We start from the raw sequence: 23,232 nt of genomic DNA, 5'->3' as shown, positions 1-23,232 counted from the left end.
AAAAATTTATATAACAATTTAGTCTTTATACTTCAAAAAATTTGTAACAACTTAATTTTTAAAATTTGTAACTATTTAATCTTTGTAGTTTAAAATTGGTTATGATTTAATGCGTATGGCGAGTTTTTTTAGATCAATAACCAATGAGAGACCAAATGTATTTATATTATTAAGACTAAATCGTTATATGATAAAAATCGATATTTTATTTTATAAATACTAACGATTAAATTGTTACAAATTTTAAATTAGAAAGATTAAATTGTTACATATTAAAATTTAACTCTATAATAATATTGAGCCTAAAGATATATAAAAATGTTGAAAGCTGGGGAAACTTTAATACGCTATGATATTAATTAAATTTGTCTAGAACATATTAGCCTCCTTATTTTCAAGCCTATGAAATTTTGGTTGTTTTTGTGTTGTGTAAATTGTGATAATATATACCGTTTATTAAAACAGATGTCAAAATTTAGACACTACCTTAAATTTCCCAAATTAAATACTACTTTCAAAATTCTCTTCCTTCTTACAATTTTTTTTTTCAGTAAGTACTCCTTCCAACTGTGTTTTCTTAATAAAATAGCAAAAACTAAACAGTTTCACCTACTCAAAATTAAGAAGGGATGTCGTCTACTACTAAAATTTCAATTTTTGCAGTAGCTGTGTTCTTTTACACAAAAGAAAACTTAGAAAGAACAAAGAAGTTTGGATCGAAAAAATATGCTTCCCAATTCCAACAAACATCAAGATGCATGAAGTTGACCTATATATATCTCGAAAGAAAAATACAAGAAAATATGAGAAAAAAGTGCTTTCGAAGTGTGAGATATGAGAACAAGAAGTACATTTGTCGAATAATTGCAGAGCTCCAACGCTGAAACCTAAAGCAAACATTGCATTGAGCATGCTCACGTTGGTAGAAAATGAAAAAAATAATTATTAAAAATAACATATATATATATATATATATATATATGACAAAAACATTTAGTAAAATTGGTAAAATAGCAATTATTTTTTCAATTACAGTATTTTTTGAAAAAAAATGAAGATCCAATTTTAAAATGATAACTTTATTCAAATGATATACGTTTATAATATATTTGTAATATATGATTACTGATATATGTATGTGTCATATATATGATATATACTATTGATATGAATATTTGTATAGTAATGTCTGGTCCTGAATTGACGGGAGTTGTAATGAGTCTTCCAAATATGTGATGGTACTAAAAAATTTTGAAAAATGTGTATTTTGAAATATATAAAAGATTTTCGATGATGGTTGCAATTTCCCTAAATTCTATTGTTGGATCATATAAGGGCGGGTGTATCACTGATCAACGGTGGACTTGGTCGTTGCAGCGGCGCCGGTGTAAATTTGCAGTTCCAGCATAAACATAGACACTCGCCGTAGTTCAGAACGGTGAACATCCACCGGAAAGTTTACCGGCCAGAAATCCGAGCCCTCAGGCTTCAGGTTTGTAACTTTCTCTCTGATGCTCTTTCAGTCGTGTTCTTACAATGTACATTACGATCACCACTCGATCTTGATTTGGTAGCGCTCCAGCGGCGACCCTCTTTGAATTTCTCGGTCTCTGTTCTTCTCCAATTAACAGAATCGATTAGGTTTTTCCTCTTAGGCTAGTAGAATTTATGCAAAACCTAGGGTTTTTTCCTCTTCTGATGATGCGGTTTTGATTTCTTTCAGCCCTACTGGTTAGTATTACTATCTAATTGCTTGTATTCCTTTTTCCGATTAGTACGCTTCGTTTTTCCCTTCAAATCTGTTTGTGCGATTGTAGCAATGGATGACGACGCTACGAATTCATTTCGACGCATGTCCAGCCGCACTCGGAAGGTTGCTCCTAAGATGGTGGCTGCCCTAGCAAGCAGTGACAACCGCACTCAGGTATGACTGAATTAGGTTTTGGTTTGCTTCTTCTTTTTATGAGTTTTTGATGCTGCAATTCATGTACATTTTAGTCTTAGTTTTTATGCTCTTCCAGGCAGCTCTTGCTCGTCTCGAGGCATTGGAAAATGACAATGCGGGAATGGAATTGGTAGAAAATATTGACGACGAGGATGCCTCTCTCGATGATGACGATCTAGGTCAATATGATCTTATTCATTTATTTATTTAATTCAGATGTTGCTTACGCTTTAGTGTATGGTAAAGAAAATTGTATTGTAAGAGATGGCCAGTAACAAAATCTCGCTTGAAACTTATATGTGAAATTCAAAATCGCCATAAATGGTTTCTAAAGTTAAATGGCTATGGAGATTTGGTACTCGTTAATTGCCTAAATTGTTGCAACGGTATGTGAATAGCTAATCAGCCACTAAGGGTGAGATAATATCCTAGGCTCTTTCATGTGGATTTTTCTAGGGATTTTACAATTGCTGAGTGTTGGAGCGATAATGGAGAGGGATGGCATCAGCATTTAAGAGTGCAGCTCTCAGAACTGGAAATTAGTGATTGGGTTGAGCTCAATTCCTTGCCACAAATTGATATCTCTAGTTTGCAAGAAGATAGTAGAAAAAGGAATTTATAGGATTGTAGTTATTATAGTTCGAAATACCCAGAGATTAGATTTCGAGTAAGAAGATAGTTACCACTGTTTATGAAACCAAAGAACTATTTTCTGAGTTATTTGTAGTTGTAACTCCTTTTTTCCCCTTAAATTCCAAGCAAGTTGCAGTTCTTTTGTTGCCTATATAGGCTTTGAGTGGGTTGATATCTCATTACTTCTCCTTCTAGACCTCCTTTTCACACACTTTTGTGTTTTAATGGAAAAACCACCCTGAAAATGAATTTCCATTTCCAAGGAATAATAGAACCTGTCAAACTTAAATTCTTTTTCTTGCTTCTATAACATACTTGCATTTTTTTTTTTTTTTTGAAGAAACAATTTCATTGATATATGAAATTACAAGGAGCCCATAAAAGGGAGTACAAAAGCTCATAGATGGGTTACAAAAGGCACTTCCAATTGGAAAGGAGGGAAGTGTAGTTATAGTAAAGAAAAGTAGGAGAAGTTTTACACCTAGATATAGCTTTAAACACTATAGCATCAAAAAAACGATCAAATGATTGTGACTTGTCAATGAAGATCCTTTGATTTCATTCACCCCATGTAGTCCACAGAAAGACTCGAATGAAATTTGTCCAAAGCTGTTCCTTTATGTTTTTGAAGGGGTGTCTCATTAAGGTGGCCTCAAGGAGAAGTTTAGGGTCATTTGGTAATGCTGTGGACCAACCAAAAGTCAAGAGGATGACATTCCAAAATTCAGATGCAAAAGTACAGGAAGTGAGAGATGTTGTTGAGATTCCATGCTATTCTTGCAAATGATACACCATTGTGGAGAAATAGCCACAAAGGGGAGTCTTCTTTGTAGCTTATCGTTGGTACTGATGGCTTGGTGACTAAGTTCCCAAAGGAAGAAATTCACTTTTTTAGGGCAGTTTCCCTTCCAGATAATGTTGTATAGGCTAGTTTGTGGTGCTTGGTTGCTGTGTGTGAGGTCCTTTGTGAGGGAGCTGGTGGAAAAAGAACCGTTTGTTTCTAGTTTCCAGTAAACACCATCCCTATCTGTTGTTAAATGAATCTCTGATAGCCTAAAATTAAGATCAGCCCATTCAATTATCTCATCGTCTTTAAGGTTCCGCCTTAATCCCAAATTCCAGCAAGCTGTAGATTCGTCCCAGATATCAGATATTGGGGTGTCCTTTCTTGTTGATAAAGCGAAAAGGAGGGGGAAGGATTGTTGAAGAGGCAAACTATTCAGCCAAGGGTGATCCCAAAAGGAAATATTCCTTCCATTTCCGATTTTAAAGGCCAACCGGTCAAAAATCAAATTTTGCATCTTTCTAATGGCAGCCCATGGGCTTTTAGCAGAAGCTTGTGATGTAGAGATAGGTTTGAGGTTCCATGATGCTTTACCAAATTTTACCTCGATCACGTTCCTCCAAAGAGATGTTTCCTCTGTAATGAATCTCCATATCCATTTTGCAAGGAGGGTTCTGTTTTTCAGCTTCATATTTGCAATCCCTAAGCCCCCCATATGGATTTGTTTCTGTATGGTGTCTCTTCTGATGAGATGCAGTCCACTACTGTCTTTGATACCCTTCCACATAAATCTTGTGTAGATGCTGTCCAATGTATGTGCTACTTTTGATGGCAAAGGGAAGAGGGAAAGATAGTAAGTAGGGAGGTTCGATAAAGTGCCTTGGATGAGAGTATGTCTACCGCCTTTGGAGAGATAGGAGGATTTCCATGATAGGAGACGTTTCTGAATTTTCTCAATCATTGGGTCCCAAAAAGAGAATTTTCTCAATCATTGGGTCCCAAAAAGAGAGTGACTAGTGCTTACCATGAAGGGGTAGTCCAAGGTATGTGGTCGGCCAAGTCCCCAATTTACAAGCAAATTTGGATTGAAGAGGAGTCAGTTCATCCTTTCCAAGATTTATCCCCAAAATTTCTGACTTTTGGTGATTTATGTTTAGCCCCGATGCCTCCTCAAAAAGCCTAATGATGTTGAACATGTTTGTGAGGGAGAGGTTATCATAAGGGGAGAAAAGGATGGTGTCATCAGCAAATTGTAGATGATGAATGGCCAATGAGTTCTTTCCCACATCAAAACCTTTAATAAAGTTGATGTTTGCTGCATGTGTCATAAGTCTACTATAGACATCAACAATCATAATAAATAAAAAGGGAGAGGGGGTCACCTTGACGGAGGCCCCTAGAAGCAGTAAGTTTACCCCGAGGACGGCCATTTATAATGATTGAAAAATTTGTTGTTGAGATACACCCTCAAATCCATTTTCTCCACGTGTGTCTGAAACCCTTGGCTGCAAGAACTTCATCAAGGAAGTCCCAATCCACTTTGTCAAAAGCCTTCTCAATATCAAGCTTGATAACCACTCCTTTTCTCTTTTTTCTGATAACCAAGCTTGATAACATACTTGCATTGATTATACCTTTTGGGAATTGTTTGAAATATAGAGTGTGACTAGTGTTTACCTCGTTCAATCCAGCATACATACAGAAGCGGCAATCGAAGGGCACTAAGCGCAAAACTAGACAGGCAAAAGCACTTGAAGCTAAGAAGGCTCCTAAAACTTTCATGGAGCTTTTGCACGAGGTTAGTATGAATATGAAACATCTTCTGCTCCTATTTCCTGGTCTAAATTGCAACAGAAAGTTGTGTTTCTGTTGACCTACAATATGCATTATTGATTCTTCTTCCGAAAACAGGCAAATTTGGAGTCTCTGCCTCCTTATGTTCCATCATACTTAAAGGCAGCTGTTGGACCTCCAAGCTCGTCATCCCGCCGCCATTTTTGCACCGTCTGTGGATTTGCTGCTACATATACCTGCATAAGGTGTGGAATGCGCTTTTGTTCATGTCGTTGCCAGAATATACACAATGATACTCGTTGTTTGAAATTTGTTGCCTGATCGGTTTTGTAGATTCAATCCAACTCTCTACTCTCAATGTCTGTAAATTACATTTTTGTTTATCTTTATAACATATTGTGATTGTTTCTATTTTTATTTATTTGTTTTTCACTACTTTAGAACTGCTATATTCCTTATTTTTTTCTTGATATTCTATAAAATTGAATTCTTTGTTTTGTAATCCATACATTAAAACACTAAAATAGACCAAAAGGGCAATACACTGTGAACTATGTCAACAAGCCAATTGGGAAACTATGGTTCCAACCCACGGCTCCTCCGCTATCCATGTAGCGATGCTGCCAAATTTGTTGGTTCGTCTCCTCAACGAACCAACAAATTTTCGTTGGTCGGTATGATCCTTATTTAAAAGCTGTATTGCTTCTAGCGAAACGAGTCCAATTCCAAGTGAAGAAGGCATCAAATTTCCTGCTAAATGCTACAATTTTGAGGGTTTTAACGTCCTGCTTAACTCTGATTTTGCAGCACCTAGCTTGGATTAATTTTCTCCTCTCCAATTGCGGATGATCCAACCCAAGCTGCTATTCCACAATTTTCGTTCCATTTTGATATGATTTTGGTTCGAGTAACTTCTTTCGACCCGACATTTTCATAAATAATTTTGATAATTTTTTGATACTGCTAGACCCCACAACATTCTTAACAGCAATGAATGGAATAGTATTTATACTTACATAGTAATGGAAAATTTCCCAAATTTTACCATTCTGATTAATCTCATGGAGGACATTTTTAACCTTACAGACTATGAAATATTTGTAACCATGATCAGAGGAAAGCAGCAGCCGGAGCTAAATAGCCTCATCAATATTTGGACTAAAATGAGTCTCCTGCTGCTCTCCTTTTCCTGCTCTGAGACACTACTTGGTAATGGTAACGTCACAGGCCAGAATACAATTTAGGATTTGAAATAACCAAAAGATCAATCATTCGCATTTCGCAAAATTTCTCTATACAAAATCAGCAATGTCGATATTTTTCTGTGTCCAACAGAGAGAACAGTGTGTATGGCCAAATTGGGAATTCCACAATTTAAGCTTGAAACTCAAAAATCTGTACCAGAAGAAGCTACCATCAATCTAAACCCCCCCCCCCCCCCCCCCCCCCCCCCCCTCAAATACAAGGAAATAGTTGTTTATTTGGTTTCAGCCAATCAAACTGTAGACTTAACTGGAGATCGAGGGGGAACTATCAGCACCAGCAGTCAATTACATCAAGATCAACCACCTGCACTCCATTGTTACTGAGCAAAAACTTGGGTAGGAAGTGAGGGATTATCTATATTATACGTAAGGAATCGAATCAATAACAGAACTCACAACTCAATACTCTTCCAGGGAGAAATCTTGACTGAAGGCAGCAAAAGAGAAGCGGCAGCGATGGGGAATGTAGGTCTTCAGACTTGAGATATTTGCTGTTTCAATTTCTGAAATGTTTTGAATTTTGCTTCACAAAATTTTGTAAACTCATTTAACACTACATGCTTCCCGGTAACTATCTTTCTTGCAGCATCTACAGTATTCCAAGACTTCAATGCTTCAGTAATCCTATCACCAAGCTCGGTATTGTTCATTGATGAAGTCAGAGTTTCTAGTGTCCGAAAAACTTGCCCAGGTCCATCGTTGTTTTCACTCCTTCGAATCGAGGAAATTATGGCTTCTAATTTACCTTCTTCCGATTGGTTGATGAGCCCACTTAACCACTTCAGCAAGACCTCTAGAATACTACATAAAGAATGCGTTGAATCTCGCACTCTAAGAAATAGAGGAGAAGAGGATAGCTCAACTGATCCTGCTTTCTTCTTCCTTTTACCAGATGGAAGAGAAGATCGGACACAGGCCTGGAGAACAAGGCCATGCCAAGCTAATGGCTCTGAAACGACCTGTACAAGTGTCCATATGTCGACGTAAGGAGTGAATATTGAGGTCTCCAAGGATTTAACTCCCTCTAATATGTATTTTTCCAACAGAGTATCAATAATATGCCAGGTACGAGACTGACATCCATCGGCATTTTTTTCCACTAGTTCACCAGAACTCAAGTTCCATGCATTCAGAAACACGGCAAAATTAAACCATTCAACCAAACTGGGGCCAAAATCCTGCAAAAAGAATTCACAAGATGAAGGTTATAACAAAAATGTAAGAGGAATAATTGATTCATTGTGACAGACTAACAGCAGGCTCCTTGAGCCCCCTCTTCAGATAATTTACTAAATGCTAATATACAAAAACGAAATCAACAAAACATGCAAAGGCATACATCAACGCATGTCAAGATGCTTATTTTAAGAGTAAATGCATCTAAAGCTGAAGACTTTGACCATCGATATTCACTGGTGTATTTTACTTTAACTTTCCTCCTATAACATCCCAGATAAAATAAGTCACTCGCTCGAACTTCTTAAAATTTCAAACCTTACGCAATTCTAAAGAAAGACCACTAAATCATTAACATGACAGGCAATCGAAAGCCTAGTGTCTGTCACATAAGCCATTAATTTGAATATCTGCAAATAAATTGCTCTTTTTTTATATATCCGTGTGAGCACCTTGAATATTCTCATAGGACCAACGCTTGACACTACTATATTTAGTTACCAATATAACTCATAGGATATTAAATTCTAGGTAGGATACCACCTTTGAACCCATTTGCTCTAAGGTTTGGTCTAATTAAAAATATTACTAGAATTTTCCATTGATACGACATGATGAGCCATTTACTACTTATATTGGTCCTTATTGACCACTAGGTCAACCCATGATAGTTTAAGTTGCTCTATCCCTTGATAATGTTTGATTGTATACACAAACAGTATAATTGTATGTTTTAGACAAGCAACAGTAACATACCTTATAAGAATTTCGTCCATTAGAAACCCCCATAACCAGTTCAACTGCATCCTCAAAAGTAGATCCCAACATTTTTGCATAGCTCTCAAGCAAGAATTTTAGCTCCGTGGATATTTTAGGATCAGATACAGAACCGTTAATCTCAAAGTTCTCCTTGATTGATATTGAAACACTCTGAATAGAAAGGTAAAGCATGCGAGGAAGAAGAGATCTCCTTTCAACATTTCTTCTAACACCGGCTTCCAGACTTTGGTTCTACATTAGCACCACAGTTTACAGAACAGAAGGAAAAAAAGTTATAATTATGGAAAATCAATTATTAACCTGACAAGGGAATATCGATAAAGGAAAATGGGAATTTCTTACCAAGTTCTCTCTCGGATAACAGGAAATCCCTTCAAAAGGACCTGACAACAAGTAATAATATCATCATGAGACACAAAAACAGTATACAAAATTCTGATGTTATCAGAAAAAAAAATCGATATTTGACAAATAAAAGACGCAATTGGAAATGAACTTACACCAAAAAGTTTCTAATCACGTATTATTCATTTTCTTGCTTTTGAAGTCATCAAATTTTAACGATGATACTGCTTCAATAAGAGAACTATAAATTTTACTCAAATTAAAAATACAAAATATCAACCTAAAAGATGATTTTTTTCTGACGTTGGAGTCCACCAAGGACGTGACTGCAAGTCTTCATTAAATGTCGGAGTTTTAGAGGCAATCTCATCGGAAAGCTCAACAAAGTGAATCCCGTATTTCAGGCTCTCAAGAACAGCCTAAAAGAAAAAAGAAATTGATAATGAATCAAACTGCCTCAAACACATTAAGACCAGATAAATCTTATCACTGAGATGACACGATGATTCAGGTGCTACCTCCTCTTCTTCAATGCTATGTGCATGTTGCTTTAACCTTAAAATAGATTCTTCAACTCTTGCAACTAGATACTGGTTAGAGTGTTGCAACCGTTCTTTAAATTGAACGAATTCAATAACCTGAAAAACATTATATTGAGGTGTCAAAACTGACACAAAAACTGGACCGAAGCAAGAACAGTGGTTAGAGGACACGAAGTTCTATGAAGATCACATGATAGAAAAGAATGGAATATACAATATATAGAATGAATTTGCTCCAGTTGTTAAAAACACAAAGAACAAAACCACTCTTGGCCACTTGTGAATTAACCATTTAAATGGCTCTACGAGGAACTTGTTTCTTTCCATCTATAAACTTCGTAATAACCATAAAATAGGGGTGGATCATTATTTAAGTGCCACCTAAACAGCATTTTCTTCCTCAAATTTCTTTCTTTTAAAGTTTCTCGCGGTGACAGAATCCGTTTTTGGTTGGATAGATGGACGGGGAATACTACTCTAGCTCATGACTTCCCGACATTTATGCTGTTTCTTTGAAAAAGGAAGCTTCGGTTGCTGAATGCTGGAAAGAGGAGCAGCTTGCTTGGGACCTTGGTTTAAGAAGGGGTCTTCATGATAGAGAAGTAGGAAGCTGGGTGGATCTTATGGGAAGGCTGGACGCTTTTCAAATTGGGGAGGGAGTCGATAAAGCAGTTTGGTCTCTAGAATCCTCTGGAAAGTATACAGTAAAATCGGCCTTCCAAGCTACTTTCGAAGTTCCAAGCACGAAACCTCTCATATCTTCTCTCTTATGGAAGTGTTCTATCCCTAAAAAAGTTAAAGTTTTCCTATGGACTCTAGCTTCCAGGCCTTTAAATACCACAGAAAGACTCCAGAGAAAGTGTCCAAATTGGACCCTCTCTCCTTCAGTTTGTACTTTATGTCAGAAGAATGAGGATACTATGGACCATGTCTTCCTTCATTACCAGTTTGCTTCACGTGGATGGTCCTATTTGTTCCAAATTTTTGGTTTCTCCATTTGCCTTCCTTAGAATATTGAAGGGTGGTTATATGAAACTCTAAGAGGGTGGCCTTTCAGAGGGAAAGCAAAAATCCTTTGGAGTTGGGCAGTTAGAGCTCTTCTGTGGAATCTTTGGTTGGAAAGGAACGCTAGAATCTTCGAAGATAGGATTTCTTCTTTTGAAGTTTTTTGTAATACAGTTCATTTACACACTTCATGGTGGTGTCATAGACATAGAAAATTCTTTTGTAATTATAGCCTCTCTTCGATTATGCAAGACTGGAGAACTCTTCTTTTGTAGTTCTTGGGAGGGGGATCCCTCTTCCCCCTGCCCTTAGGCTGTTTTTTGTGTTTCTATGCTTTTGCTAATACAAAGTTTCTTATCCAAAAAAAAAAAAAAGGAGTGGATCATCGAAGAACCATCTAATGGATATTTTTTACTATGTGCAAAGGTTGTGACCAAGAGAAACAAGACAACAAAATTCCAAGAAAAACATTTTAAATTAATTTCATCCCACAAACCTGGGCATCATGCGAGTGTCCAAATGTATCGTCATAGCATACTGTATCTAGTTTTATTTTCTACCTGTAACACATTTTATTTCTTTAACCACATTGCACAATTAAATGTGCCATTGGTGAAAATTTTTTGTACCCGCACAAAAGAAGAGGCTGCAAATGCCCGAAATAGCATATAGCTTTAAATAAATATAAAAAAGCACTTTGTACATGGAAACAGGAGTGCATTCTCAACCATGCATATCAGAGGCTGAGCACATTGTACTAGCATTTGTGTAACATTAGTAGAGAAAAGTGGCAGATATTGCTTTGTAAAATTTCCAATATAAAATGTATAAAACTAGTACTTTTACTTACTTTTGAATAATTTCTATGGCGATAGGCAAGAAACGTAAGATCAGCAGACTCTCTGAAGTGGTCATCCATAAACTTCAAGTAGTCTTTTAAAAGATTATTTAGATCTCCCCATAGAGGAGATACCAACATCTGGGGTAAAATGTGGTGCAAAACAGTTTCCATCAGGATATTCTTTATATCCAACAATTTATACCTAGAGAAGAAATAGAGTCAAATCTCTATCCAGCATAGCTAAACAAAGAGGAAATTAAAGCAAAAAAACAAAAAGACACTAAATTATCACATGATTAAACCTTGTTAACACTTGACAAATTTGATACTAACCACTCATAAGCAGTAGAAAGGGCGCCTAAATATGAATACAAGTGCAATAATAAGATCTTGTACTGCCAAACGTATCTGCAAAAAAGAGAATTACATTTATGTGTTAGATAACAGAATTGGAAACTTCCTGCACATCTGTCATATGGTGCGAAACTTACATTTACATGTCTTGATGGATGGTTTTTCAGTTTTAAAAGAATGTATACAGTAATAATACTTCAAGACACCATCCAAGCTCTATCAATTGCGAAGGAAAATAAATATTTAAATCTTTACAGAATGATTCGTCTTGCTACTTCTGATGGAAACCTTCACTGTGGTTATTCACTACGATCACACTATCCAAGCTCTCTTCCTTTCAGCTTTACTTTATTATTAGTCAGATTTGAAGGTGTAATCCTTTAAGAAAGGACAAAGAAAATTTCTACTAGACAAGCACGATTTTTTGAATTCTTTTTAGTCAAACAAAAGAATAGGCTTTATTCATAGAATCCAATGAACAAAAATATCTAACCTTCTGATGGTCAAGCCCCACTCCAACACCAGAATAGCCTCTATAATGTAGCCAAAATTCTGTGTTCGCCAAAAGAGCTATACACCAAAGACAGTTGTAAACCGAATATGTATCATCAGTATAGGACAAGTGAATTTGCCACACTATCATAATATAAAGTTAACAGTAGCATAGACGACCAACAGCCACTGCAACCTGACTTTTAGTTTTGGTTAAGCTCAACATAAAAAAACACGATAAAATACCCCAACTGCAAGTATTGATGGCATGGTGAGAAATACCAAGTGGTCGCAAGGGTTCGATACCCCTTGGGCCACCTGACTAAATTTAAAACTGTCAAAGCTTTAATTCTAAATTTTTCCTCAGGAACATAAAGAGGTTGGAGGAAATCTAGGTATCTAAAAAAAATAAACAAAATAAAAAGACAGGAAAGCTAATTTAATGCTTTGATAAATTTTACTACAACATATTGATAATTGTCTGATAAAACATTATACAGCATGAGACAATAAAGAAGCAGATCCATCATGAACATATAAACAAACCTGAACCAGCACATTGCATATCAGTGATAAAAGCTCTTCCCCATGCATACTTTCTTGAGGATCTAAATCTTTTGAAAGTGAGAGGTTCTTACAGTACATGTCTGCCATCTGTACTGCACAAGTCTCGAGCTCTGAGGAAGAACAGCATACTATGTCAATTGCATGACATAAAAATACAACTCCATGATAAAGTTTGCATCAGGACTGTGTTATGTGACAACGAAATAGGTCACATCTTCAAGTGTATTTGATAATCTACCCCTTAAAATACTTTAGATTCATTTTGACAAATTCAAGCCATCATCTTTTCTTCAGTTTAGTATAAATTATCTTTTTTTCTAATGCTAGCCCCTTAGTGTAGATCCTATTATATTTGTTGACCTTGTCATATAAATGTATCACACAGAGATCACAAGAATCAATGAGATGAAATCAAGGGACGCACCGAAGACTGGAAGCTGGTACACATTTCCAATCAGATCTTGAAGTTTTAAAAGTGTTATTGTCTGTCCAAGGGCCTTAGTAGCGATGGATGCGAAGGGAGTGGTTTTCTTTAACTTCTCCAGTAATTCAGTCCTCTTATCAGGAGTTAACACCTCAAGGAACATCTCAACATCAGAAGTGAAGCAGCCAAGGTGACCAAACCTGTGGCCAGGAAACAAACAAATCCACGTCATTCATGAATGAAATTAGAACATAATCTAATAAACTCATGATAACTAACCAATCTAACTTGTCACCAAATGATTGAAACTTCACAATCCCTCAGTTCGTTAGCCTTTTCCCTCATAACACTTAAAAGTAATATTTAGCCATTAAATTTATTGTTATCATTCCAACAAGAGCAATATTTTCTTCTTTTTTTATTTTTAATATGAAACAGAGAGTCAGAGACTTTTCCCTAAGAAAACAGTCGATAGAACAGACAAAAGGTCATCAAGGAGTCAAGGTGTCCCCTAGCTTAAGAGGGATAATTGGACAGAACATGTCCAATCTAGTTTTATAACATTAGTTGCAGTATACAATAATCATGATGAGGAGCCCCCATCATGATTATTGTATACTTCACATCTTAAAAATGTCTAAAACAAGTTACCTAAAAAGTAGCCCCCATCAAGAGTGCATGGGGAGAAAATGGTGCACCCAAATTGGACAACACCTTATAAACAAATTAAGAAGGAAAAAGGAAAGTTATAAAATTTGAAATTTGCACCTCCAGAAGTCAAAATGCAAAATGTACCTGACATAATAATTAGTAAGAGCCCCCAACAATTCTTCGTCGTTTCCCTTTCCATGCATGTGTTTTCTCCTTTCAATTTCTAGATTTGCCAAGAATGGACCCCTTAAAAATTTGTTGTTACTATCTTCTTGTAAGCTTTGTACAACAGCTGATGCATTTGATATACGAGAATCAAACTGCATTTCCAGTTTTGATAAAACAAATCAGAGAAAGCGAAGAGCTGCCTACTCTTAAAGCAATACGCATAAAATAAGCAGAGAACTTGAGAGAGGATATATTTACCAATTCGTCTGCCAAAGGTGAAATCTTGCAAAGCACCCTTTTTGGTGGATGAATTGGATCAATACTCGATTCATTGCACCAGTTACTATCATCCTCCAGCAGACAGCCTAGATAATGTAGGAAACACTCCCAATCATCAGGACTGCCAAATAGAAGAGAGAATAAACGTTACAGATGATAAACATAACAGAATGATGGTAGCAATTCAGCAGTTGGCATTCACATATGCATTTATGCACGTACATAAGTATGATGCTGGGGGATTTGAGGTTGGGAGGTGGTGGCTGACGTAAAATTTAGCATGAGGTTCTGAATATTATAATGTTCAGTATCACAATTAGGCATTATTCAGCACAACAATATGCAAATGAACAGGAAGAAAAAAGAAGAATATAAATGAACTGATATATGGATAGCATATCATAGATTAAATAATTAAAAATTATTCGGATAATAAGTTGGATGACGAATCATATGCAAAATATCATCCATACTTGGATGAAATATTTAGTAGTGTATAACGGCGGGATCATAATTGACTGTTCAGTCATAGCTCAACAAATAAAAAGATCAGATAAGGCCACTGTTTTGCGGTTGGGATATGACAGGACTAAACCAAGAAATAATTAAGACAAAAAGAAAAGTGAAGAAACAGGCAAATACCCTATTTTTTGGATCTATAAACTATAACCACATATTTTTATTACTAAATTTAATCAAGATATGTCTTTGATTTGGAAGCATACCGTAACTCCAATATTCTCTGAAATATATTGGCAGCATCAGCAAAATCACCTGCCCGAGCAAGAAGCCTCCCCTGTCAACTTGAAGCCAAAGTGCACTAATACAAATGAGCTCATTACTTTGTGAAAGCCTAGTAACATAGATTACTAATCTTACAGTAATAATGAGTTCAACATCAAACAAAGAGTTACAGCTCTTTCTTGAATGGATAATGAGGAGAATTCCAATAATATTGGGGGCATCTTTGGCCTTGATGGCAGACCTATTCACTTCATAAACCTCCCAAACTCCCGTCTAAAGTAGCAACAAGTTGAAATCCTCAGGAATATAGTTCTCTTAAGTCAGTTATAAAATCGAACAAAAAGCTGTGATATTGTTAACTAAACCGAAGAGGACTTATAATTATGAAAAACACTTTCTTTGAAAGTGAAATAATTAATCAAGACCCTCATCTACTGAAATCTTGATCAAGTCTATAACCATCCAGTATATTGATTCTGTTAACTGGTACAAACATCTGAAACCTATGAAAATAGGATATCTCTGGATTGAATAAGTAGGATAGACTGATGGAGGAAGTCCACTATTATTTTTCATCGCATCATGTAGTTCTCATATAATCTTGTTGCTTAATGGTAATCGAAAAAGCTTTAGAAAATACCTGTATGCGAAGTCTATCCACTTCAACTGTTAATAACGATCCCAATTTCCCAGTGAGAATTTCCAAGGCATCTCCATACTTGGCTTGTTGTTCCAATATTGAAATGTAGACCATAATAGCTACAAGGATTGGCAAATATTAATATGGATATAAATCACTTTTGATTGTAAAGGACTTTCCACCGTGGTTATTACAACAAGAAAATAATAATTACACCTTCAGGCTCGTGTAAGCTATGGGAGGCAATGTGCTTCTTAAGTAAACCCTCAGCTAACAATAACAGCTTTTCTCCACCATCACCACAAAGCACCTGTACGAAGTTCAGTAACTGCAGCATAAGTAAATTGTTTATGTATACCTAAATCTAGATCCAATAATCAACTTCACTTACTCGAATGAACTGTCATATTAACCTCTATATTTATATTTACGGTAGAAAAATCTAGAAAACTGGAAAAGGAGCTCATTCTCTCTAAATTGCATAGAAGATTATATTGTTTAAAGATGAGAAATGAACACTTGACACTGCAGTTAATACCTCATATGTTTTAGCAATAATATGCTTTTCATTTAATGAAGTTGCAACATTTTTTCGACAAGTCTTCACAGTCTACATTCATTAGGACATTGAAAAGGAAATCACTACTTAGAGGTGAACTGTTCCAAGAGCAATTAATTTCCCGGAAAATGGTTCCATGTTATGGTTAGGCTTGTGGATTCAAGTCTACGACCTCAGGTGCCACCTAATACAGAGCAGTGTATTTCTAATTTCTTTTTTCCCCCTCTTAGAAAAATATCAAAAAGTCTTATCATAGATCCCAACAGCTATAAAATGGTACAAAAATCCTAAATTGTTCATATGTAGTGTATTCATAAAATATATCTCCATAATTTGTTTGTAAAGTTTTCTGGCATTCTTGCTTTCTCCTTTTCTGATTTTTTTTATTTTTTTATTTTCTTGATTGTGAAAGTAAGTGCTAGAAAAGCAGTATAAACAGCCAGTAGAACCTGCAATTGGATGCTACAAACTGCCCAGAGCAAAAATCTTTCTTCACCAGCAAGCTTATACATCTTGATAGCTGTCTGTGAAGAAGACGAGGGAAGAAAGGGAAAAGACATAATAAAAAAAAATTTGAGTACTCTGAACATTTCAAAAGCTTCAGTAAAAAATGGCGTCGCAGACGAACTAACATACAAAGGAAAATTGGGGTTTGGGAAAGGTGGCAAGTGTGGGACAATAACCTGCTGTTGTTTAACAAACGAATATTCGCGAACATAGCAGTTGAAAAGCCCCATCATCAGATCAAGGTGATTTGGAAATTTTCCACAAGCATATTCATAACAGCTAGTCGCCAAGTCCACTGATACAATGAGATATCTCCCAGTAAACGTGAAGTACATTAAACATGGATTTAGCATCAACTGAATTAGGTGAATTATACTAACTGTGGTCAAGTCGCTGGAACACAATTTGTAATGTGCTCAGAGTAAGATCATCCATCAAGATAGAATCATTGTTATACAGTAGCTCTTTGGCATTTAAACAGACAGATAAGGCTTCATCGGGCTTCCCCATTCTTTCCAAAATCAACGCTTTAAGTGCCTGCAAATTATTCAAGTTGCTCCATTACCTTCAAACCTACTCGCTAATCATACATCCACACATTCTAAATTGTTAATACATAGACGGAGTTAGACTGCACTTAGAAAATAGCCGCAGAGGAAAAGAGTTGTATCGAGCGAGACGGCCTACATGCTTAAAGGAACTCATCACGAATAGCAACAATTAATCAAATAATGGACACCGAAGCGGGCTGAAATGTTATCAAAGTTACTTTCTTTTCTTTTCTTTTTATCGCGGGGGTCGGAGAGCATAAACAAGAAGCTCTCTAGCTCTATACGTGATCCAATTAATGTCTAGTTACTGACAAAAAAATGGAGGTAAAAAAGAAAAGCGCACGCAAATTGTCAAGAAAAATGCTTATTACTATCAAGAAACAGTGAACACTAAAGCAAGAATCATCGCAAGGTACGAAGAAGCAGAAATCATTGAGATTCGGATTCAGCTGCAGAAAGAGCATGGGTGTAATTTGTTACCAGGGCGTAGGGCGCACTTGGATATTTAGAAAGCAGTGATGTTACAGCTTTGAGAGCATTCTTGAACTGCCTGGAATCTATGGCGTCCCATATCGGGCGCACTCGCCGCTCCGGTAACCCTCCGGCGAGACCGAACTTGGAGGCCATTGAAACTCCGTCAAGAGCGAGGTGGAGCCCGGAAACGAGTGGAGAAGACGCAAGAATCAACTGCGGAATTTGAATGAGCTATGGTTTTCCTGAATTCAGCTCGAATTTTGACGAGAAATGGAGTAAGTTCCAGCGCTGTGCAGGTTTTGGTAAACCTATTTGGGCGTTTGGAAGCACAGTTACAGTGGCGCCGATTCAACACATTCCTATCCAATTCCAAACTGTTGCCGCACGAACCCGACCCGTATCCGACCCGCACCTCGGCCCATTTATATTTCTTTATTTTCCCATTTTGTCCTTGAACTTCTCCTTCTTCCGAATTTTTAGGTAGTTTATTTTAATCCTAGATTTAGAAAAGGATTGTTTTAGTTTTTAATTTTTATTTACGTACTTTTAATTTTTGTTTATTTTAGCACTTGTATTTTCGAAATCTTCGCTTCAGTTTTTTATATTTTAAAAGAATAATTATTTTGGTCTATTCATTTTTTTATCTAATTTTTTATTACAATTTCAATACTACTTAATACATTCATTGAAATGTAGTTTTATATTAAAAATTTATGTTGGGTATATAATTTGTGTTAAAATTTTAGGAGTAAAATAGTTAGTGTGTAGAAATATTAAGGTCAAATTCTAAGTTTTGAAACTACAAATACTATAATGGACCAAATTTGAAAGCATTGAGATTAAAATGTTTTTTTTAGTACAACGTGATAGGTGCCTAAACCATTTGAGTTATGCTCGGTTTGACAATGAAAATTTTTAAAGAATAAAATAAATTACCTTAACTAAATAGTATCTTTAACATTTCTTAATAATATTGTGAACTTGAAAAATATTGGTAATAACTAAACTGATTTCATTTCAAGAAAACATGAACAAATAAACGTTGTTTTAAGAATTGCTTAAATTTTCTCATCAAACAATCGTTACCTTCCACTTTGGGAAGGCAGTAGATGTTTATAAAGAACAATAATTTCTTTAGGAATATTGATAATAAAATTTAAACATAATAATCATTACTATTAAAAAAAAAAGCTAGTACGGCAAATATAGAGCCGAGATTTTAATTATAATAATTCTAACAATTAAATTTATAAATAAGGTTTTTATGAAATGAATTATAAATATACTTAAAACAATAAGATATAAACAAAATTAATAATATTATTTATTAGTTTAGAAGTTAGAAAATTATTAGCATATAAATAAAGACGGTAACATTTAAAATAAAAATACACATATATATTTGGCTCTTTGGAAAGGTAATGTATCTGCGGACAAATATCATATTGGAGAGCATAAAATTCAGCACATGGGAATGACATTGAGTCATGACAGAACTTCAAATTTTACATCCATGGAGCGTTCTCTATGTAAACAATTTGAAAAGAAATCGTGATACAAGGATAAATTTTGGTTTTAAATTAGCTAAAGATTTTGAAGAGCTGAACCCTATAACTAGAACCCACAAAAGGGCATTAACTCCGAATCAGTTGATCGTCAAATTGCTTAAGAAGCGAATTAGTTATGAACTTGTAGGTCGTTTCAGTCGAATTTTGATGGGTCTTCACACATTGCTGTTTTTGGATTACACAAAGGTCCTGCTTCCGCCAATCCCGTTCCACAGGAACCTATATTAATCTGCTCCAAACCTGTTCGATGAAATGCCCAAAAGAATGTTAGGTGAAAATAATATTCAGAACTCGACTTCCCTACTAATATTTACTGCAGTAGATTCAATGCAAAAAGAATTTTAGATGAAAATAGTTTCCACAACTCAACTTCCGTCAAACATGTACAACATTATTTTCAATGCCCAAAGAATTTTAGGTGAAAACTGTTTCCAAAACTTGACTTCCTTTGAATATTTACTGCATAAGATTCAATAATTACATAATTTTTCCAATCTGGTGTAGGTACTGACTTACCATAATTGCGAGAATTATTGATCATGTTGATGAGTGGGGTATAAATGTCGGCATAGAAAATTGTGCTTCCAGGGAGTTGTGATTGTAGATCGCCTAACAACTTTGAAAGCTTCTGATTGTAGGCTTGGGAATCTGAGTTTTGATCACCCAAACATTTTCGATCCAGGGGATTCTCAAATGCTATGGTCTCTTGAATGGGAAGGCAACCAACTGGAGGAAGCCCGACGACCACCATATTGCGACATCCAAGCTGGTAAATTTCCTGTCCATTTTCACATTATAATTTTGTCACGATATCACTTTTTGAAGTTAAAAAAACTAGCAAAACCCAGATAGTTTTGACTAACTTTAATTACAAGTTCTGCAACTTTTTAGGTTTAGTTGATTTTGTATGTTCAAGTATTTAGTACACAAGTCTAAACAAATAGTGTTAACAAAAACAAGAAGGTACAAGATACGTGTAAACTTTTAAAAATATAAATACTAAAGAGATATATCTTGAAAGTTTGAACTAAATTTAGAATTTGAACATTTTCATTCGCTTATTGTATAACTTACCTTGATTAAGTTTTGTAGCCTATTCTGTATAAAATCTTGATATCCACCAATATCGAACTGCAGCCGCCTAGTGGGAAGGTCGTAGAAATTGAAGTTGAAGTCGTTTGTTCCTGCACTGATAACAACCAAAGCACTGCCAATAATCCTCATGCCTTTGAATGTAATTCTTGAACATATAAATCTGCTTCAACACAGGAATGACATTGGGTACAATGGCCGTCAGATCATCAAAGCCAGTACCAGCCGATGCAAAACTGACCCCTGTTTTCACTTCATTATTCTTGAAAAGTGCATCAATTTCGAATCAGGTGATCACCAAGTTGCTCGAGAAGCGAATCAACTATGAACTTGTAGGTTGTTTCAGTCAGATGAATGCTATCCCAAAATATGAATTTTGATGGATCTTCACACGTTGCGGTTTTGGATTACGTAGAGGTCCTGCTTCTGCCAATCCTGTTCCACAGCAACTTATGTTTGTCTCCTCCAAACCTATTCGATGAAATGCCCAAAAGAATGTTGGGTGAAAATAGCATCCAAAACTCTACTACCCTACTAATATTTGCTGCATTAGATTCAATGCCCAAAAACTTTTTAAGTGTAAATAATTTTCAAAACTCGACTTCCCTCAGAAATGTTCTGCATTAGTTTTAATGCCCAATAAAATTTTAGGTGAAAACAGTTTCTAAAACTTCATTCCATCAAATATTTGCTACATTAGATTCATTGGTTACATGATTTTTCCAATCTTGAATAGGTCCTGAGTTACCATAATTGTGAGGATTATTGATCATGTTGATGAGTGGGGTGTAAATGTCGGCATAGAGAATTGTGCTTCCAAGAAGTTGTGGTTGTAAATTGCCTAGAAGCTTTGAAAGTTTCTGATTGTAAGCTTGGGAATCTGAATTTTGATCACCCAAACATTTTCGATCTAGGGGATTCTCAAATGCTATGGTCTCTTGGATAGGAAAGCAACCAATTGGAGGAAGCCCGACGACCACCATATTGTGACATCCAAGCTGGTAAATTTCCTGTCCATTTCACATTATAATTCTGTCAAGACATCACTTTCTGGGTTAAAAAAACTACGTAGAAAACTAAAAGTTTTGACTAGTTTTAATTACAAGTTCTGTTATTTTGACTTTTTAGGTTTTTCCGATTTTGTATGTTCAAGTATTGACGATACCGTGTAAGCAAACTGTGTTAACCACGAAAAGAACTTACAAGACACGAATAAACTTTTAAAAGTATAAATACTAAATAGATATATGTTGGAAGGTTGGACAAAACTTAAAATTTGAACATTTTCAATTGGATTAATGGGTTTATTGTATAACTTACCTGGATCAAGTTTTGTAGTCTATTCTGTATAAAATCTTGGTATCCACCAATATCGAACTGTAGTCGCCTGGTGGGAAGGTCGTAAAAATTGAAGTTGAAGTCGTTTGTTCCTACACTAATAACAACGAGAACACCGCCAATAATCCTCTTACTTTCTTCCACACCCACAATTCCTTGAAGCCTTTGAATGTAATTCTTGAACAGATCAATCTGCTTCATCACAGGAATGACTTTGGGCACAATGGCCGTCAGATCATCAAAGCCAGTGCCAGCCGATCCAAAACTGACCCCTGTTTTCACTTCATCATCTGATAGCTTTGGATCCAAAAATGGAGGAACAAGGTCCTTTATTCCCAGCCTAGAAGCCACTATGTCAGGGATTAGTTTTCCATCACTGAACCTTCCAGTAGCAACATGACCGGGAAAATCTTTGACGTATGGAAAGTAATTAGCCTTAAAAATGGTGGGGATGAAGTTGTTATTCCCAGTATCCACGATAGAATCATCGATGGTTTGCTAAGAAATAGCTCAAAGTCATGTGGAGTGATAGAGCGGCAACGAGGTAATTAGCTCGTGTCATTCCCTTTATTTTTCAAGTTATTGTGTTTGATCTTAATTTTTGCAAGGTCTTGTCGATATATTTATAGGGTTGAAGGATATAACTAGAAGCTTGTTTTGGTTTTTGCATGGTTTGCAAAAGAAACCTTTGATACGAAGAAGTTGTTGTATACTTAGACGCTGAACATAACTGTCGACTGTTTTCCCTTTTAACAATTTAGTCTTTTAACATAGGAAGTAATTATCTTTTTTGTTTTTTTTTCTAAATGGCATTGGAGTAATTGTCTGCGATAACTTTTGTTGATTAAGTTCCATTAGTTAATTTGTCAATTAATTTGATATATTTAGTTACACCAGACGGTTACGGATTGTAAATGCTTTCATCTTATGTGGACAAAATATGAGTTTTTTTAATAAATAATATTATCATTCAAGAGTTTGTCTTTATTTATTTATTTATTATTTTTTTAAACGCTATTCAACAGTTTTGAGCCGTGTTTATGTGAAGAGAGAGCCATTAAAGGATTGAAGTATTTTGAGTTTGATTTTTTTTTGTGTGTTTATTATTATTATTTTTTTGTTGAAGTATTATACACACAATAGGTATAATTAGGGTGAGAAATATATAAAATTTAATTATTGTTTTTTTAGTATAATACGTGGGGTAGGGGATGAAATTCAAAACTTGCCTATGCTGATTATTGATTTGCTCGTTTTGAGAATTTAATTATCGTTTATTAAAGAGAGTATGAAATTTATCAAATCCAATTGAAAAAAACTAAACAATAAATAATTCGTCATTATTGCCCATTGATTATTTAGAACCATTGCCCCTCCTTTAATTCCTCATCTCAGCAAAATTCTTCACGAAATCTCGTCGAGATTGGGGCGGTGATTTTTCTTTGAGAATTCGTGGGGACTTGTCGGGTTCCCTGTGGAAAATTTTCTGCTATTTCTTTTTTATTTTTTAATAAATATTTTTTAAACTTTTATATAATTGCTTAATTTCTAAAGATAAAATCTCATTTTAATTACAAGGTTTGAATCTCCACAAAAAAAAAATATATGTATATATATATTAGGTGGGTAGGAAAGAATACATTATTTTTTTGGTATATGTATATATAAAGATGATGATAGAATTATTTTAGTATAGCGGTTTACTCTCTAGAAA

At 35.4% G+C, this 23,232-nt stretch overlaps 2 protein-coding genes, 1 long non-coding RNA gene and 1 pseudogene across 9 annotated transcripts; 2 read left to right on the top strand and 2 right to left on the bottom strand.

Annotated features, from left to right (window-relative positions):
- The first annotated feature begins 1,300 nt into the window (after positions 1–1,300).
- SEF (HIT-type Zinc finger family protein) lies at positions 1,301–6,138 on the top strand. 7 transcript variants are annotated; one of them, XM_022292770.2, is made up of 7 exons: positions 1,301–1,492; positions 1,575–1,731; positions 1,818–1,924; positions 2,022–2,124; positions 5,054–5,160; positions 5,274–5,401; positions 5,964–6,138. In XM_022292770.2, the coding sequence occupies exons 3-7, from the start codon at positions 1,820–1,822 to the stop codon at positions 5,968–5,970; spliced, it is 450 nt and encodes a 149-aa protein (XP_022148462.1). In that variant the 5' UTR covers positions 1,301–1,492; positions 1,575–1,731; positions 1,818–1,819; the 3' UTR covers positions 5,971–6,138. The 7 variants fall into 7 exon arrangements, with proteins under 7 accessions (XP_022148462.1, XP_022148460.1, XP_022148459.1 ...); XM_022292768.2 differs by lacking the exon at positions 5,964–6,138 and having other exon boundaries at positions 1,656–1,731; positions 5,274–5,573; XM_022292767.2 differs by lacking the exon at positions 5,964–6,138 and having other exon boundaries at positions 1,632–1,731; positions 5,274–5,573.
- Positions 6,139–6,402: 264 nt separating this feature from the next.
- On the bottom strand, positions 6,403–17,858 carry LOC111018126 (Tetratricopeptide repeat (TPR)-like superfamily protein). The gene is made up of 19 exons (XM_088120705.1): positions 17,527–17,858; positions 16,876–17,032; positions 16,672–16,790; positions 16,438–16,512; positions 15,646–15,739; positions 15,430–15,548; positions 14,771–14,841; positions 14,025–14,166; positions 13,743–13,918; positions 12,948–13,147; positions 12,503–12,633; positions 11,958–12,034; positions 11,444–11,518; positions 11,120–11,312; positions 9,241–9,360; positions 9,003–9,141; positions 8,720–8,760; positions 8,354–8,608; positions 6,403–7,599 (listed from the first exon to the last, which is right to left on the bottom strand). The coding sequence occupies exons 1-19, from the start codon at positions 17,671–17,673 to the stop codon at positions 6,895–6,897; spliced, it is 3,036 nt and encodes a 1,011-aa protein (XP_087976831.1). The 5' UTR covers positions 17,674–17,858; the 3' UTR covers positions 6,403–6,894.
- Positions 17,859–19,613: 1,755 nt separating this feature from the next.
- Positions 19,614–21,055, top strand: LOC148212711 (uncharacterized). Its single transcript, XR_015789238.1, has 3 exons — positions 19,614–19,857; positions 20,226–20,470; positions 20,917–21,055. It is a non-coding gene; the product is annotated as an uncharacterized LOC148212711 (long non-coding RNA).
- Positions 21,056–21,204: 149 nt separating this feature from the next.
- LOC111018006 (GDSL esterase/lipase At1g06990 pseudogene) lies at positions 21,205–22,442 on the bottom strand (annotated as a pseudogene).
- Positions 22,443–23,232: the final 790 nt, after the last annotated feature.

The sequence above is a fragment of the Momordica charantia genome (genome assembly GCF_013281855.1).
Source record: "Momordica charantia cultivar OHB3-1 chromosome 2 unlocalized genomic scaffold, Mcharantia_2.0 BLBB01000002.1, whole genome shotgun sequence".
Lineage (NCBI taxonomy): Eukaryota > Viridiplantae > Streptophyta > Magnoliopsida > Cucurbitales > Cucurbitaceae > Momordica > Momordica charantia.
This window is presented reverse-complemented; position numbering and strand designations above follow the sequence as displayed.

Coding starts and splice junctions, on each gene's coding strand:
- SEF (XM_022292766.2), top strand. CDS start 1,820: ATGGATGACGACGCTACGAATTCATTTCGACGCATGTCCAGCCGCACT. Junction 1,925..2,021: donor GCAGTGACAACCGCACTCAG/GTATGACTGAAT, acceptor ATGCTCTTCCAG/GCAGCTCTTGCTCGTCTCGA. Junction 2,125..5,053: donor TCTCGATGATGACGATCTAG/GTCAATATGATC, acceptor CGTTCAATCCAG/CATACATACAGAAGCGGCAA.
- LOC111018126 (XM_088120705.1), bottom strand. CDS start 17,673: ATGGCCTCCAAGTTCGGTCTCGCCGGAGGGTTACCGGAGCGGCGAGTG. Junction 16,791..16,875: donor GTTCCAGCGACTTGACCACA/GTTAGTATAATT, acceptor TCATTGTATCAG/TGGACTTGGCGACTAGCTGT. Junction 11,313..11,443: donor CTTTCTACTGCTTATGAGTG/GTTAGTATCAAA, acceptor TTTCTTCTCTAG/GTATAAATTGTTGGATATAA.